This window comes from Nyctereutes procyonoides, unplaced genomic scaffold (genome assembly GCF_905146905.1).
Source record: "Nyctereutes procyonoides isolate TBG_1078 unplaced genomic scaffold, NYPRO_anot_genome, whole genome shotgun sequence".
NCBI classification, from domain to species: Eukaryota; Metazoa; Chordata; class Mammalia; order Carnivora; family Canidae; genus Nyctereutes; species Nyctereutes procyonoides.
The window spans coordinates 60,836,096-60,855,377 of NW_026575047.1; the positions used below are offsets into that span (position 1 = coordinate 60,836,096).

A 19,282-nucleotide genomic window follows, 5' to 3' on the forward strand; every position below is an offset into this window, starting at 1 on the left:
TAAAATAAACATGGCCTAAAACTTCAATATTTAATATAATTTCTTTGTGTTAGTCCTTCTTCTTAAAGTAGTCATCCAATGATGTGAAGGTATTTACAAATTTTATTTCAGTCATTTCTTCTGAATTTAGGGCACAAGATTATATATTTTTATGATACGTAATGGTGCGCCATCCAGTGATATTAATTGGGGTGTCAGTGTATTGGCCAACATGAAAAATATGTGTGGCTCTTAGGAAATTTTCATGTCTTAGTCCAAGAAAGCAATCTTGAATCAGCATGCATTATTTATTTGCTGACACTCTTTATCACATAAGTCTAGGTCAGCAGCCTTCTATTATGGTGCATCTATAATGCCTGTCACACTGTGGCAACGCTTCTCAACAGAAAAAAAAAAGATGCCTTCTCTAAGCACAAAGGGAAACAACGCTTAAGACATTTTGTGAGGAATATCTTAGAGCAGCACACTAAAAGAACATTTATATTACAATATAATTGGTGACTCATGAGATTTCATTCTAGTCATTTATTGAAGAAACCCAGACGCCCCAGACATACTTTTTGGCTAGGAAGCATTAAAAAAATCTAACATTTTAATTAACTTGTGATTATTAGAATGGTCTAGAGATAAGCAATTGCCCAAAATCTTAAAATTATCGATTTCCTGGAAACACTTTAATTTTAATCCGGTTTGACCTGGGTCAGTAATTCCAGCTCTGACACTTCTTAGTATTGCCACAATTGCTGGGAAGGGTACATGAATAGGTAGGGAATGTGAGAAATGAGAAAGTACTCAGTGGGTTCCTGGAAGGTGGTGACAATCATTTCTTTGACAGGATCTTCAAAAGAAGCATCACAGGGAGACAGTTTTGTAGGGAAACTCAAAAAGATGGCTATTTTTCAGTTTTTAAGAATATCCACACCTAATAACCAGATTTCTTTATTCTCCGTGTCATATTTAAGCCTTCTTAAGCATTAATGCCTAATAATAACTGTCCTTTGGGGAAATAAGTACAGGCTGAGTCTATCTTTGGGCCAGAGTGCTGAGGACCAACGATAGGGATAGCAATTCCCGTGGCATTCCCAAGTCTTCAGAGAATGGAACAAAGGCAAAGAAGTCAACTCCTCACCCAAGTGGTATTCCCTTATGTCTGATCACCTTGAAGGATCTAGATTTTATCTTATTATTGCAGATGGCAAGTAGACTTAGAAGGCATTTGGAAGCTGAAACATCTATGTGTAAGCTACACAACCCCAATATGGCTCATGGAAGCCTAAGGACAGGACTCTGTTCTCTGGGAAGGACATCAGAACATCTCACTTGTCATTATTCTGGGAAGGCTTGGGATGGGTGGGATGCTAGAGAACAGATGGATGTTGAAAGTGGAATTCATGAGAGGAAACAAAAGAGAGACTGATCAAACTGATACAGGGGAAGGACAGAGACTCAAATATTTCAGTCTATTATAAAAAGAGAGCAAAGAAGAAATTCTGGAGAAATATGAGACTCAAGAAATTTCATGGTAACTCTGTAATACTGCTCCCAGTTCACCCACACAGTAGAGACTTTTCCAGAATTTGGGGGGATTAAGTAATTATTTGAAGGAACGAGTGTTGCAAAGCATGGAAATAATATAACTAAGCCACTGGTGGTATTATACTATTATAGCCTATGAGAATGACTTGCTGATATGCTGTCCTGACAGGTGGGAAATAAAAATTGTATACATATTTTTCTATTTATTAACATTTATGAATTTCCTACTCTACACTGAGGACTAAAGATACCAAGATGGCTGGCCCTAATCTCAGGAGACTGTGAAATCCTTGTGGTATTTTCCGTATACTTTAAAATTGGTCCTATAACTGGAGTGGAAATTAAATTTCAGAGGGATGTTTTCTATAAACCATATTCTAAAGACCAAGGTAAAGCAGAGTCCAGGGAAATGAAGCATGATGCAATCACTTCTACACCAGATTACTGACAATCAAATAAAAGTTCTAAGATACGCTTCTACTAGCTTGCTGGACTACTTTTCTCTAAATAGCTTATTGATATATTACTTTTATATTCTATTCCTCAGATTCAAGGTTTGTAACTTAATAATACAGACTCATTATATATCTGAAGTCAGTAATGAAAAATCATTCTGCAATAACATTCATCCTACTAGGATTAACAGATGATCCACGACTACAGGTTTTTCTTTCATTATTTCTGTTTTTAACCTACATTTTCACTGTTGCTGGAAATCTAATCATTATCCTCCTCACTCTTGTAGACTCTCACCTCAAAACACCCATGTACTTTTTCCTTCGGAATTTTTCCATCTTAGAAATAATATTTACAACTGTCTGTGTTCCTCGATTCTTATACAGCCTGACAACTGGGGACAAAAGTGTTACCTATAATGCTTGTGTCATCCAATTATTTTTTGTTATCCTCATTGGAGCAACAGAATTTTTTCTTCTAACTGCCATGTGCTATGACTGCTATGTTGCCATCTGCAAGCCCTTGCACTACACTATCATCATGAATGAAAGGGTATGCACAATTCTTGTCCTTTGCTGTTGGCTGATTGGGTTAATTGTCATACTCCCACCACTTAGCCTGGGAGTTCAGCTAGATTTCTGTAACTCCAATCTCATTGACCATTTTGGTTGTGATGCATCTCCTCTCCTGAAGATTGTATGCTCAGACACTCAATTTGTAGAGCAACTTGTTTTAATCATGGCTGTGTTGACCCTCATAGTTACATTAGTCTGTGTATTTGTGTCATACACATATATTGTCAAGACCATTTTAAGACTCCCTTCAGCTCAGCAAAGGAAAAAGGCTTTTTCCACTTGTTCTTCCCATATGATTGTAGTTTCCATCACCTATGGAAGTTGCATCTTCATCTATATCAAAACTGAAAAGGAAGGAGTGGCTCTTAATAAGGTAGTGTCATTGCTCAATACCTCAATCATCCCTTTGATGAACCCTTTCATTTATACACTACAGAATAAGCAAGTCAAACAAGCCTTTAAGGACTCAATTAAAAAGATGGCATTTCTTTCAAAGGATTAAAAAACTAAAAATATTTTTATATTAAAAACATCCATTGTACGGGCAGCCCCGGTGGCTCAGTGGTTTAGCGCTGCCTTCAGCCTGGGGTGTGATCCTGGAGACCCTGGATCAAGTCCCACGTCAGGCTTCCTGCATGGAACCTGCTTCTCCCTCTGCCTGTGTCTCTGCCTCTCTCTCTGTGTATCTGTCATGAATAAATAAAGTTTTTTTTAAAAAACATCCATTGTTACTTCTCATTTTAGCATGATTACATAACTCTTATGATCTATTCCCATAGATGTTCCATAGGTTTTAGTTGATATAAATTAGCTGTCATGAAATTCTTTTAGTGTGCATGTTACTTCCTTCTATATCATAATATGTATCCAACACCCTGGAGTCTGTTTGAACTTGAGCCTGTTATTAGGTATCAAGCAATGAGAGAAGGTGGGGTGAGTCTTGACCAAGTTCAGCATTATCTTGCAAGAAAATTACTTCAAAACTTATATATTTTTCAAGCAAGAGGAGATCAAACCCTTAAGCAGGATAATAAATGTCTGCTTTTCTGAGGCTTTCAGTAAAATCTACTCACATGTGTCCTCAAGTAACCCCTGGAGATTATGAATTCAATTTGCAACCACATGATTAGACTTGAGTTGGTTTCAAAAAGTTTCAATCCTGTAGTTATAGGAGATATAGGATTTATTTTAAGGAAGTCAGAGTTTTCTAACTCTTTTTTCCATACCTTGAGATGGAAATTTAAAATTGTGAGACAATCACTTCTCTTTCTCCAAGCTCTCCAGATACTTCAAAATAACCAAAGTTATAGCTCTCATATCCCACTAAAATATTCAATGATACTAGCTACTTGATAAAAGCAAGCCATAATGGCAGTACACACTCAAGAGATGACAAAACCCATCTACTAATATGAGGACAGCAAAGTATTATGGATATTTCTACAAATTAGCATTTAATGGGTGTTTGACTTGTCTAAGCTAGACTGCAAGATCTTGGATAGCATTTCATCTCCTACCTTCCCTGCTATTCCTGCCATCAATATCTACCCCAAATAATTAATAATAATAATAATAATAATAATAATAATAATAATAATAAACGTCTATTAGGTAGCAAACAGTACTACTCATTTTGTAAGGTGAGGGACAAAACATACAATGTACCCAAATAAAAAGAGTTATAAGAGAAAATAAAATTTAACCATAACTAAGGAAAATAAATGTTTACAGGAATATTTAGAATAAGCAAAGAAGCAAGTTATGATTATTAATCATTCTAGATTTTCAAAAATCTAGAACTTTACAAAGTGTTTTATATTGAGGAAACGAGCACAAAAATATAATAAGCTCAAGATAAAATGGAGTAACTGGGAGTTACTGAATTCTCTTCCAATTCAAACCACTATAAATTTAAGCCAACATTTTCCAGAAAACTGACATCAGGCAAAAAAGGGAAGTAATACCTGAGAGGTGATTACTTCAACTTACTTTCTGAAGATAGTGGTGGGCAGACCCATGCAAAGTCCATCAGTCTGGCAGAGTTAAGAAGATGTAGGTGGTACTCCAGAAAGTACCAAGAGATACCACTCTAAAGTTCATGAAAAAGAAAACCAAGAGGTGGAATAGGCATACAAAAAGATATCTGGTGATCTACAGATGGCTTCATCATGAGCATTCAGCTGAATACTGGTCAGGAGACCCGGGATCAAGTCCCACGTCAGGCTCCCTGCACGGAGCCTGCTTCTCTCTCTCTCTCTCTCTCTCTCTCTCTCTCTCTCTCTCTCTTGTAATGGATAAATAAATAAAATCTTTTAAAAGAAAAAGAAAATGTAATAATTTACTGGGTATTATTCAGAAAGATTTGCCTCAGTTTGGGGAAGGAAATGACTAGGTTAAATGCTACTCTAGTCCAATTGAGCACATATGAACAAGAACAAAACTGAAAGGACATCTGAAAGGACAAAACTGTTGTCCATCTGAAAGGACAAAACTGTTTCCAAGCAATTCAAGTGATACCAGAATAAAGATAAAGAATCTTCATAGGGATAAAAATACATACAGCATTCAAGAAGGCAAATTCATAAAGCCTGACACAATTAAAACTCAACTCACCAGGCATGCAAATAAGCAGGAAAATGCAATTTATAATGAGACCAAGCTATACAAATAGAACTCAAATGTAAAAGATAATATAATTAAAACAAAATACAGTTAAAACAGTAATTACTGCTGAGGAGGGGCAAGATGGCGGAAGAGCAGGGTCCCCAAATCACCTGTCACCAAAAAATTACCTAGATAACCTTCAAATCATCCTGAAAATCTATGAATTCGGCCTGAGATTTAAAGAGAGACCACCTGGAAAGCTACAGGGAGAAGAGTTCGCGCTTCTATCAAGGTAGGAAGATGGGGAAAAAGAAATAAAGAAACAAAAGGCCTCCGAGGGGGAGGGGCCCCGTGAGGAGCCCGGCTGAGGCCGGGGCGAGTGTCCCCAGGACAGGAGAGCCCCGTCCCGGAGGAGCAGGAGCTGCACCAACCTTCCCGGGCGGAAAGGGGCTCGCAGGGAGTTGGAACAGGACCCAGGAGGGCGGGGATGCCCTCAGGCTCCCTGGGACACTAACAGACACCTGCGCCCCAGGAGAGTGCGCCGAGCTCCCTAAGGGCTGCAGCGCGCACGGCAGGACCCGGAGCAGCTCGGAGGGACTTGGGAGCGGCTCCATGGAGGGAGCTGCGGGGCGGGAGCGCGAATCCCACAGCACAGGCCGGAAGCACAGGGCGCCGGACACAGCCCAGGATCCGGCCTCCCCCAGGACAGGCAGAGGCCAGGAGGGCCCAGGACAGCAAGGACGCTCCTGCCCCGAGCTGAGCAGATCAGCGGCCCCGCCCCGGAGCCTCCAGGCCCTGCAGACGGAGAGCCGAGAGCCCCGAGCCCGAGCCCGTAGTTCCTGCGGGGGCTGACTCCAGGCTTCCAGAGCTGCCATAGCAACTGCAGATATTCCTCCTGGGGCCTCACGGGCTAAACAACCCCGGCTGAGCCATGCAGCAGGCAGGGGCAGAACAGCTCCCCCAAGTGCTAACACATGAAAATCAACACAACAGGCCCCTCCCCCAGAAGACGAGCTGGACGGACCAGTTCCAGGGGAAGTCAAGGGACTTAAAGTCTACAGATTCAGAAGATACTCCCCCATGTTTTTTTTGTTTTGTTTTGTTTTTCTTTTTTCTTTTCTTTTTGATTTCTGATTGCATCCCCCAACCCCCCTTTTTTTCACCTTTCTTTTTATTTCTCTTTTTCTTTCTCTTTTTTTCTTTTTTCCCTTCTTTTTCTTTTTTCTCTTTCTCTTTTCTTTCCTTTCTCTCTTTCTCTCCTTTTACCAATACAACTTGTTTTTGGCCACTCTGCACTGAGCAAAATGACTAGAAGGAAAACCTCACCTCAAAAGAAAGAATCAGAAACAGTCCTCTCTCCCACAGAGTTACAAAATCTGGATTACAATTCAGTGTCAGAAAGCCAATTCAGAAGCACTATTATACAGCTACTGGTGGCTCTAGAAAAAAGCATTAAGGACTCACGAGACTTCATGACTGCAGAATTTAGATCCAATCAGGCAGAAATTAAAAATCAATAGAATGAGATGCAATCCAAACTAGAAGTCCTAACGACGAGGGTTAACGAGGTGGAAGAACGAGTGAGTGACATAGAAGACAAGTTAATGGCAAAGAGGGAAACTGAGGAAAAAAGAGACAGACAATTAAAAGACCATGAAGACAGATTAAGGGAAATAAATGACAGCCTAAGGAAGAAAAACCTACGTTTATTTGGGGTTCCCGACGGCGCCAAAAGGGCCAGAGGGCCAGAATATGTATTTGAACAAATCCTAGCTGAAAACTTTCCCAATCTGGGAAGGGAAACAGGCATTCAGATCCAGGAAATAGAGAGATCCCCCCCTAAAATCAATAAAAACCATTCAACACCTCGACATCTAATAGTGAAGCTTGCAAATTCCAAAGATAAAGAGAAGATCCTTAAAGCAGCAAGAGACAAGAAGTCCCTGACTTTCATGGGGAGGAATATTAGGGTAACAGCAGACCTCTCCACAGAGACCTGGCAAGCCAGAAAGGGCTGGCAGGATATATTCAGGGTCCTAAATGAGAAGAACATGCAACCAAGAATACTTTATCCAGCAAGGCTCTCATTCAAAATGGAAGGAGAGATAAAGAGCTTCCAAGACAGGCAGGAACTGAAAGAATATGTGACCTCCAAACAGCTGTGCAAGAAATTTTAAGGGGGACTCTTAAAATTCCCCTTTAAGAAGAAGTTCAGTGGAACAATCCACAAAAACAAGGACTAAATAGATATCATGATGACACTAAACTCATATCTGTCAATAGTAACTCTGAACGTGAATGGGCTTAATGACCCCATCAAAAGGCACAGGGTTTCAGACTGGATAAAAAAGAAGGACCCATCTATTTGCTGTCTACAAGAGACTCATTTTAGACAGAAGGACACCTACAACCTGAAAATAAAAGGTTGGAGAACCATTTACCATTCAAATGGTTCTCAAAAGAAAGCAGGGGTAGCCATCCTTATATCAGATAAACTAAAATTTACCCCGAAGACAGTAGTGAGAGACGAAGAGGGACACTATATCATACTTAAAGGATCTATCCAGCTAGAGGACTTAACAATCCTCAATATATATGCCCCGAATGTGGGATCTCCCAAATATTTAAATCAATTAATAACCAAAATGAAGAAATACTTAGATAATAATACACTTATACTTGGTGACTTCAATCTAGCTCTTACTATACTAGATAGGTCTTCTAAGCACAACATCTCCAAACAAACGAGAGCTTTAAATGATACACTGGACCAGATAGATTTCACAGATATCTACAGAACTTTACATCCAAAACTCAACTGAATACACATTCTTCTCAAGTGCACATGGAACTTCCTCCAGAATAGACCACATACTGGGTCACAAATCGGGTCTGAACTGATACCAAAAGATTGGGATCGTCCCCTGCATATTCTCAGACCATAACGCCTTGAAATTAGAACTCAATCACAACAAGAAGTTTGGAAGGACCTCAAACACGTGGAGGTTAAGGACCATCCTGCTAAAAGATAAAAGGGTCAACCAGGAAGTTAAGGAAGAATTAAAAAGATTCATGGAAACTAATGAGAATGAAGATACAACTGTTCAAAATATTTGGGATGCAGCAAAAGCAGTCCTGAGGGGGAAATACATCGCCATACAAGCATCCATTCAAAAACTGGAAAGAACTCAAATACAAAAGCTAACCTTACACATAAAGGAGCTAGAGAAGAAGCAGCAAATCGACCCGACACCCAGCAGAAGAAGAGAGTTAATTAAAATTCGAGCAGAACTCAACGAAATTGATACCAGAAGAACTGTGGAACAGATCAATAGAACCAGGAGTTAGTTCTTTGAAAGAATTAATAAGATAGATAAACCATTAGCCAACCTTATTAAAAAGAAGAGAGAGAAGACTCAAATTAATAAAATCATGAATGAGAAAGGAGAGATCACTACCAACACCAAGGAAATACAAACGATTTTAAAAACATATTATGAACAGCTCTACGCCAATAAATTAGGCAATCTAGAAGAAATGGACGCATTCCTGGAAAGCCACAAACTACCAAAACTGGAGCACGAATAAATAGAAAACCTGAACAGGCCAATATCCAGGGAGGAAATTGAAGAAGTCATCAAAAAACTCCCAAGACACAAGAGTCCAGGGCCAGATGGCTTCCCAGGGGAATTCTATCAAACGTTTAAAGAAGAAATCATACCTATTCTACTAAAGCTGTTTGGAAAGATAGAAAGAGATGGAGTACTTCCAAATTCATTCTATGAGGCCAGCATCACCTTAATTCCAAAACCAGACAAAGACCCCACCAAAAAGGAGAATTACAGACCAATATCCCTGATGAACATGGATGCAAAAATTCTCAACAAGATACTAGCCAGTAAGATCCAACAACACATTAAGAAAATTATTCACCATGACCAAGTAGGATTTATCCCCGGGACACAAGGCTGGTTCAACACTCGTAAAACAATCAATGTGATTCATCATATCAGCAAGAGAAAAACCAAGAACCATATGATCCTCTCATTAGATGCAGAGAAAGCATTTGACAAAATACAGCATCCATTCCTGATCTAAACTCTTCAGAGTGTAGGGATAGAGGGAACTTTCCTCGACATCTTAAAAGCCATCTACGAAAAGCCCACAGCAAATATCATTCTCAATGGGGAAGCACTGGGAGCCTTTCCCCTAAGATCAGGAACAAGACAGGGATGTCCACTCTCACCACTGCTATTCAACATAGTATGGAAGTCCTAGCCTCAGCAATCAGACAACAAAAAGACATTAAAGGCATTCAAATTGGCAAAGAAGAAGTCAAACTCTCCGTCTTCGCCGATGACATGATACTCTACATAGAAAACCCAAAAGCCTCCACCCCAAGATTCCTAGAACTCATACAGCAATTTGGTAGCGTGGCAGGATACAAAATCAATGCCCAGAAATCAATGGCATTCCTATACACTAACAATGAGACTGAAGAAAGAGAAATTAAGGAGTCAATCCCATTTACAATTGCACCCAAAAGCATAAGATACCTAGGAATAAACCTAACCAAAGAGGTAAAGGATCGATACCCTAAAAACTATAGAACACTTCTGAAAGAAATTGAGGAAGACACAAAGAGATGGAAAAATATTCCATGCTCATGGATTGGCAGAATTAATATTGTGAAAATGTCAATGTTATCCAGGGCAATTTACACGTTTAATGCAATCCCTATCAAAATACCATGGACTTTCTTCAGAGAGTTAGAACAAATTATTTTAAGATTTGTGTGGAATCAGCAAAGACCCTGAATACCCAGGGGAATTTTACAAAAGAAAACCATATCTGGGGGCATCACAATGCCAGATTTCAGGTTGTACTACAAAGCTGTGGTCATCAAGACAGTGTGGTACTGGCACAAAAACAGACACATAGATCAATGGAACAGAATAGAGAACCCAGAAGTGGACCCTGAACTTTATGGTCAACTAATATTCGATAAAGGAGGAAAGACTATCCACTGGAAGAAAGACAGTCTCTTCAATAAATGGTGCTGGGAAAATTGGACATCCACATGCAGAAGAATGAATCTAGACCACTCTCTTGCACCATACACAAAGATAAACTCAAAATGGATGAAAGATCTAAATGTGAGACAAGATTCCATCAAAATCCTAGAGGAGAACACAGGCAACACCCTTTTTGAACTTGGCCACAGTAACTTCTTGCAAGATACATCCACGAAAGCAAAAGAAACAAAAGCAAAAATGAACTATTGGGACTTCATCAAGATAAGAAGCTTTTGCACAGCAAAGGATACAGTCAACAAAACTCAAAGACAACCTACAGAATGAGAGAAGATATTTGCAAATAACATATCAGATAAAGGGCTAGTTTCCAAAATCTATAAAGAACTTATTAAACTCAACAGCAAAGAAACAAACAATCCAATCATGAAATGGGCAAAAGACATGAAGAGAAATCTCACAGAGGAAGACATAGACATGGCCAACATGCACATGAGAAAATGCTCTGCATCACTTGCCATCAGGGAAATACAAATCAAAACCACAATGAGATACCACCTCACACCAGTGAGAATGGGGAAAATTAACAAGGCAGGAAACAACAAATGTTGGAGAGGATGCAGAGAAAAGGGAACCCTCTTACACTGTTGGTGGGAATGTGAACTGGTGCAGCCACTCTGGAAAACTGTGTGGAGGTTCCTCAAAGAATTAAAAATAGACCTGCCCTACGACCCAGCAATTGCACTGTTAGGGATTTACCCCAAAGATTCAGATGCAATGAAACGCCGGGACACCTGCACCCCGATGTTTCTAGCAGCCATGTCCACAATAGCCAAACTGTGGAAGGAGCCTCGGTGCCCATCGAAAGATGAATGGATAAAGAAGATGTGGTTTATGTATACAATGGAATATTACTCAGCCATTAGAAACAGACAAATACCCACCATTTGCTTCAACGTGGATGGAACTGGAGGGTATTATGCTGAGTGAAGTAAGTCAATCGGAGAAGGACAAACAGTGTATGTTCTCATTCATTTGGGGAATATGAATAATAGTGAAAGGGAATATAAGGGAAGTGAGAAGAAATGTGTCGGAAATATCAGAAAGGGAGACAGAACATAAAGACTTCTAACTCAGGGAAATGAACTAGGGGTGGTGGAGGGGAGGAGGGCGGGGGTGGGGGTGAATGGGTGACGGGCACTGAGGGGGACACTTGACGGGATGAGCACTGGGTGTTATTCTGTATGTTGGTAAATTGAACACCAATAAAAATTAATTTATTAAAGAAAAGAAAAAAACAGTAATTACTATACTTTGTATATTGAAGAAGAATCAAGAAAGATTGAACATATTAAGTAAAAAAGAAAAAAACTAAAAAGATCCAAATCAAACTTATAGAGATGAAAACTATACTTTATAAGAAAAATATAGATAGAATAGTTGTATCAATTAGAATAATAAATAAATAAATAAATAAATAAATAAATAAATAAATCTTGAAAAAAACTCCATGAAATAGAGACCAAAACTGTGGAACAGATTAACAAAACCAGGAGTTGGTTCCTTGAAAGAATTAAAAAGATAGATAGACCATTAGCCAGCCTTATTAAAAAGAAGAGAGAAAAGTCTTAACTAATAAAATCATGAATGAGAAAGGACAGAGCACCATCAATACCAAGGAAATACAAATGATATTAAAAACTGATTATGAGCAGCTTTACACCAATAAGTTAAGCAATCTAAAAGAAACGGACCCATTTCTGGAAAACCACAAACTACCAAAACTGGAACAGGAAGAAGTAGAAATCCTGAACAGGCCGATAAGTGGGGAGGAAATTGAAGCAGTCATTAAAAACCTCCCAAGACACAAAAGTACAAGGCCAGATGGCTTCCCAGGGGAATTCTATCAAACGTTTAAAGAAGAAACCATACCTATTCTACTAAAGCTTTTCGGAAAGATAGAAAGAGACGGAAAACTTCCAAACTCGTTCTGTGAAGCCAACATCACATTAATTCCAAAACCAGACAAACACCCCACCAAAAAGAATTATAGACTAATATCCATGATGAACACACATACAAAAATTCTCAAGAAGATACTAGCCAATAGGATACAACAATGCATTAAGAAGATTATTATCCATGACCAAGTGGGATTTATCACCAGGATGCAAGGCTGGTTCAACACTCGTAAAGCAATCAATGTGACTGATCATATCAGCAAGAGAAAAAACAAGAACCATAGGATCCTCTCAACAGATGCAGAGAAAGCATTTGACAAAATACAGCATTCATTCCTGATCACAACTATTCAGAGTGTAGGGATAGAGGGAACATTCCTCAGCATCTTAAAAGTCATCTATGGAAAGCCCACAGAAAATATCATTCTCAATGGGGAAACACTGGGAGCCTTTCCCCTAAGATCAGGAACAAGACATAGATGTCCATTCTCACCACTGCTATTCAACATAGTACTGGAAGTCCTGGCCTCAGCAATCATTCAACAAAAAGAAATAAAAGGCATTCAAATAGGCAAAGAAGTCAAAGTCTCCCTCTTCGCAGATGACATGATACTGTACATAAAAATCCAAAACCTCCACCCCAAGATTGCTAGAACTCATACAGCAATTTGGCAGCAGTGGCAGGATACAAAATCAATGCCCAAAAATCAGTGGCATTTCTATACACTAACAATGAGACTGAAGAAAGAGAAATTAAGGAGTCAATCCCATTTACAATTGCACCCAAAAGCATAAGATACCTAGGAATAAACCTAACCAAAGAGGTAAAGGATCGATACCCTAAAAACTATAGAACACTTCTGAAAGAAATTGAGGAAGACACAAAGAGATGGAAAAATATTCCATGCTCATGGATTGGCAGAATTAATATTGTGAAAATGTCCATGCTACCCAGGGCAATTCACACATTCAATGCAATCCCTATCAAAATACCATGGACTTTCTTCAGAGAGTTAGAACAGTTATTTTAAGATTTGTGTGGAATCAGCAAAGACCCCGAATAGCCAGGGTAATTTTAAAATAGAATACCATATCTGGGGGCATCACAATGCCAGATTTCAGGTTGTACTACAAAGCTGTGGTCATCAAGACAGTGTGGTACTGGCACAAAAACAGACACATAGATCAATGGAACAGAATAGAGAACCCAGAAGTGGACCCTGAACTTTATGGTCAACTAATATTCGATAAAGGAGGAAAGACTATCCACTGGAAGAAAGACAGTCTCTTCAATAAATGGTGCTGGGAAAATTGGACATCCACATGCAGAAGAATGAATCTAGACCACTCTCTTGCACCATACACAAAGATAAACTCAAAATGGATGAAAGATCTAAATGTGAGACAAGATTCCATCAAAATCCTAGAGGAGAACACAGGCAACACCCTTTTTGAACTTGGCCACAGTAACTTCTTGCAAGATACATCCACGAAGGCAAAAGAAAACAAAAGCAAAAATGAACTACTGGGACTTCATCAAGATAAGATGCTTTTGCACAGCAAAGGATACAGTCAACAAAACTAAAAGACAACCTACAGAATGGGAGAAGATATTTGCAAATGACTATCAGATAAAGGGCTAGTTTCCAAGATCTATAAAGAACTTATTAAACTCAACACCAAAGAAACAAACATTCCAATCATGAAATGGGCAAAAGACATGAAGAGAAATCTCACAGAGGAAGACATAGACATGGCCAACATGCACATGAGAAAATGCTCTGCATCACTTGCCATCAGGGAAATACAAATCAAAACCACAATGAGATACCACCTCACACCAGTGAGAATGGGGAAAATTAACAAGGCAGGAAACCACAAATGTTGGAGAGGATGGGAGAAAAGGGAACCCTCTTACACTGTTGGTGGGAATGTGAACTGGTGCAGTCACTCTGGAAAACTGTGTGGAGGTTCCTCAAAGAGTTAAAAATAGACCTGCCCTACGACCCAGCAATTGCACTGTTGGGGATTTACCCCAAAGATACAGATGCAATGAAACGCTGGGACACCTGCACCCTGATGTTTATAGCAGCAATGTCCACAATAGCCAAACTGTGGAAGGAGCCTCGGTGTCCATCGAAAGATGAATGGATAAAGAATATGTGGTTTATGTATACAATGGAATATTACTCAGCCATTAGAAACGACAAATACCACCATTTGCTTCAACGTGGATGGAACTGGAGGTATTATGCTGAGTGAAGTAAGTCAGTCGGAGAAGGACAAACATTGTATGTTCTCATTCATTTGGGGAATATAAATAATAGTGAAAGGGAATATAAGGGAAGGGAGAAGAAATGTGTGGGGAATATCAGAAAGGGAGACAGAACATAAAGTCTCCTAACTCTGGGAAACGAACTAGGGGTGGTGGAACGGAGGAGGGCAGGGGGGGGATGAATGGGTGATGGGCACTGAGGGGGGCACTTGACGGGTTGAGCACTGGATGTTATTCTGTATGTTGGCAAATTGAACACCAATAAAAAATAAATTTATTATTAAAAAAAGATTTATGTTGAATCAGAAAAGACCCCGAATGGCCAGGGGAAGAATAACAAAGAAAACCAGTGCTGGGGGCATCACAATGCCAGATTTCAGGTTGTACTACAAAGATGTGGTAATCAAGACACTGTGGTGCTGACACAAAAACAGACACATAGATCAATGGAACAGAATAGAGAATCCAGAAGTGGACCCTCAACTTTATGGTCAACTAATATTCGACAAAGGAGGAAAGAGTATCCACTGGAAAAAAGACAGTCTCTTCAATAAATGGTGCTGGGAAAATTGGACATCCACATCCAGAAGAATGCAATTGGACCATTCTCTTACACCATACACAAAGACAAACTCAAAATGGATGAAAGATCTAAATGTGAGACAAGATTCCGTCAAAATCCTAGAGGAAACACAGGCAACACCCTTTTTGAACTAAGCCAGAGTAACTTCTTGCAAGATACATCCATGAAGGCAGGAGAAACAAAAGCAAAAATGAATTATTGGGACTTCAAGATAAGAAGCTTCTGCACAGCAAAAGAAACTGTCAACAAAACTAAAAGACAACCTACAGAATGGGAGAAGATATTTGCAAATGACGTCTCAGATAAAGGGCTAGTTTCCAAGATCTATAAAGAACTTATTAAACTCAACACCAAAGAAACAAACAATCCAATCATGAAATGGGCAAAAGACATGAAGAGAAATCTCACAGAGGAAGACATAGACATGGCCAACAAGCACATGAGAAAATATTCTGCATCACTGGCCATCAGGGAAATGCAAATCAAAACCACAATGAGATACCACCTCACACCAGTGAGAATGGGGAAAATTAACAAGGCAGGAAACCACAAATGTTGGAGAAGATGTGGAGAATGAGGAACCCTCTTGCACTGTTGGTGGGAATGTGAACTGGTGCAGCCACTCTGGAAAACTGTGTGGAGGTTCCTCAAAGAGTTAGAAATAGAGCTGCCCTACGATCCAGCCATTGCACTGCTGGGGATTTACCCCAAAGATACAGATGCAATGAAACGCCGGGACACCTGCACCCAATATTTATAGCAGCAATGTCCACAATAGACAAACTGTGTGAGGCACCTTGGTGTCCATGGAAAGATGAATGGATAAAGAAGATGTGGTTTATGATATACAATGGAATATTACTCAGCCATTAGAAACGACAATTACCCACTATTTGCTTCGACATGGATGTAACTGGAGGGTATTATGCTGAGTGAAATAAGTCAATCGGAGAAGGACAAACATTATATGTTCTCATTCATTTGGGGAATATAAAGAATAGTGAAAGGGAATAAAGGGGAAAGGAGAAAACGTAAGTGGGAAATATCAGAAAGGGAGACAGAACATGAAAGACTCCTAACTCTGGGAAATGAACTAGGGGTGGTGGAAGGAGAGTTAGGCAGAGGATGGGGGTGACTGGGTGGCAGGCACTGAGGTGGACACTTGACGGGATGAGCACTGGGTGTTACTCTGTATTTTGACAAATTGAACACCAATAAAAAATAAATTTATTAGAAATAAATAAATAAAATAAAAATAGTGAAAGGTAATTGAGGTGTAGGAGAGAAAATGATTGGGAAACATCAGAGAGGGAGACAGAACATGAAGACTCCTAACTCTGGGAAACGAACTAGGGGTGGTGGAAAGGGAGGGGGACGGGGGTTGGGTTGACTGGGTGATGGGCACTGAGGTGAGCACTTGGGATGAGCACTGGGTGTTATGCTATATGTTGGCAAATTGAACTCCAATAAAAGACATTTTTTTTAAAAAAGGCAATGGGTGTTTGGAGTTTCTTAGGTGGCTTCCAAGAATATTTTATGTATACAATGGAATATTACTCAGCCATTAGAAATGACAAATACCCACCAATTTCTCAACGTGGATGGAACTGGAGGGTATTATGCTGAGTGAAGTGAGTCAATCGGAGAAAGACAAACATTATATGTTCTCATTCATTTGGGGAATATAAATAATAGTGAAAGGGAATAGAAGGGAAGGGAGAAGAAATGGGTAGGAAATATCAGAAAGGGAGACAGAACATAAAGGCTCCTAACTGTGGGAAACGAACTAGGGGTGGTGGAAGGGGAGGAGGGCAGGGGGGTGGGGGTGAATGGGTGACGGGCACTGAGGGGGGCACTTGACGGGATGAGCACTGGGTGTAATTCTCTATATTGGCAAATTGAACACCAATAAAATATAAGTTTATTATTAAAAAAAGAATATATTATGCAATTACAAAATCATAATATGTTTATACATGCATGGGCATTTATATCTTTGCCCTTAGATTTGTATAATCTTGTGTAAGTGTAAGTTTACGCATTTTTAACTATATAGAGAATAGTTCACATTTGTGCAAAGTTTCCCTATTGTGTAAATATGTTATAACTTTATATATGCATATTTCTAATTGTGAAAAAAAGAGTACCAAAAATGATAACAACTTGGGTAAATATTGAAGTATTTTCTTATTCAGGTAACCAAAATTATAATTGAGAGTTTAAAGTCCAAATAAAATATTTTGTGGCGTGTTTGATCATTTTGTTTTTTAACAATTACTTTTCTATTGTGGTAAAATAGACAAAAGGTACAATTTGCCATTTTTACTATTTTTAAGTATCCAGTTCATTGGCATCAGAAACATGCACGTCACCATCATCACCAACATCTACCTCCAGAGCTTCCGAAAAAAAATTTTTTTTCAGTATAGTTTGACACACAATATACTTTAGTTTTAGGTGTACAACATAGTAATTTGACAAGTTTATACATTATGCTATACTCATCACAAGTACACCTACCATCTGTCACCATATAACACTTTTACAATATCATTGACTATATTCTTTATGCTGTACCTTTCATTCTCATGACATTCCTTCTGTTAATGAAAGCCTGTATCTCCCACTCCCCTTCACCATCTGCCCATCATCTGGCAACCATCAGTCTGTTCTCTGTATTTATAGGTCTGACTCTGCTCTTTTTGTTTATTCATTTGCTTGTTTTAGATTCCACTTATGAGTGAAATCATATGGCATTTGTTTTTCGCGGTCTGACTTTTCACTTAGCATAATACCCTCTAGTTCCATCCATGTTGTCTCAAAGGCACAATGTCATCCAAGGATACATCTCATACAAGGATGTCCACTCTGACCACTTTTATTCAATGTAGTACTGGAAATCCTATCCACAATAAGAAGACAAGAAAAAGATATAAGAGGCATCCACATTGGTGAAGAAGCTAAACTGTCACTCATCATAAACAACATGATACCACACAAAAAAATCCTAAAGCCTCCACCAAAAAACTACTATGAGTAATAAATGAATCCAGTAAGGTGGCAGGACACAAAATTAATACCCAGAGAGAGGTAGTGTTTCTATGCACTAATAATGAAGTAGCAGAAAGAGAATTAAGAAAACTTCATTTACAGTTGCACCAAAATAATAAAATACCTCAGAATAAACTTAACTAAAGAGGTTTACCCTGAAACTCTAAAACATTGATGAAAGACATTGAAGATGGCACAAACAAATGGTAAAAAATATTCCATTCTCATGGACTGGGAGAATTAATATTGTTTAAATGTCATAATACCCAAAGCAATGTACAGATTCAATGCAATCCCTATCAAAATACCAACAGAATTTTTTAATAGTACAAACAAAATTAAAATTTGTATGGAATCACAAAAGACCTCAAATAGCCAAAGCAATCTTATAAAGAAAAACAAAGCTAGATATGCTACAAAGCTGTAGTAATCAAAACAATATGATACTGGCACAAAAATAGACACACAGATCAATAGAACAGAATAAAGAGCTCTGAAATAAACCCACAATATAAGTCAATTAATTTATGACAAAGGAAGCAAGAATATCCAATGGGGGAAAAGGCAGTCTCTTCAAGAAATGATGTTGAGAGAACTGGATCAGCTACATGTAAAAGAATGAAACTGGACCACTTGCTAACACTATGACAAAAATAAATTCAAAATGGATCAAAGACCTAAATGTGAGACCTGAAGCCAAAAAAGTTCTAAATAAAAGTGCAGAGAATAATGTTTTTGACATCAGCCAAAGCAATATTTTTCTCCAGAAGTTTTTCATCTTCCCAAACTTAAATTCTGTACCCATTAGACAATAACACCCATTCACTCCTGTGTCCCATCTCTTCTGAAGGGAATTGTGGTCCTGGTCCAGTTCATCTCTGACCTCAGTGACACAGCCATCCAACAGCTTCTCTGTCTCCTTCAAGAGCCTGCCACCGGGCACCACCAAAGATGGGCAGGTCCAGGGCCTTGGGGAGGATGCTCGGTAGGGCATCCCACTCCTCAACCCAAACCCCAAGTCCAGACATTTGCAAAGACACCAAAGGCTTCATCTGAAGCCAGGCAACTCTGGAGGGCCCCAATGCACCCAGTGTCCCCTGCCAATGGATAGGCACCTTGCAGACCAACTTCTGTACCAGCAACCTGGTGGTGACTGCAACAGTGAAATCCATGGTTTGAGGCTCAGGGGAAGTCCTCAAGGTCTCTGT

The 19,282-nt window shown here is 39.2% G+C and overlaps 1 protein-coding gene across 1 annotated transcript; it reads left to right on the top strand.

Annotated features, from left to right (window-relative positions):
• The first annotated feature begins 2,136 nt into the window (after window positions 1-2,136).
• Window positions 2,137-3,069, top strand: LOC129510233 (olfactory receptor 6C2-like). Its single transcript, XM_055326194.1, has one exon. The coding sequence runs from the start codon at window positions 2,137-2,139 to the stop codon at window positions 3,067-3,069; it is 933 nt and encodes a 310-aa protein (XP_055182169.1).
• The last annotated feature ends 16,213 nt before the right edge of the window (window positions 3,070-19,282 follow it).

Coding starts and splice junctions, on each gene's coding strand:
- LOC129510233 (XM_055326194.1), top strand. CDS start 2,137: ATGAAAAATCATTCTGCAATAACATTCATCCTACTAGGATTAACAGAT.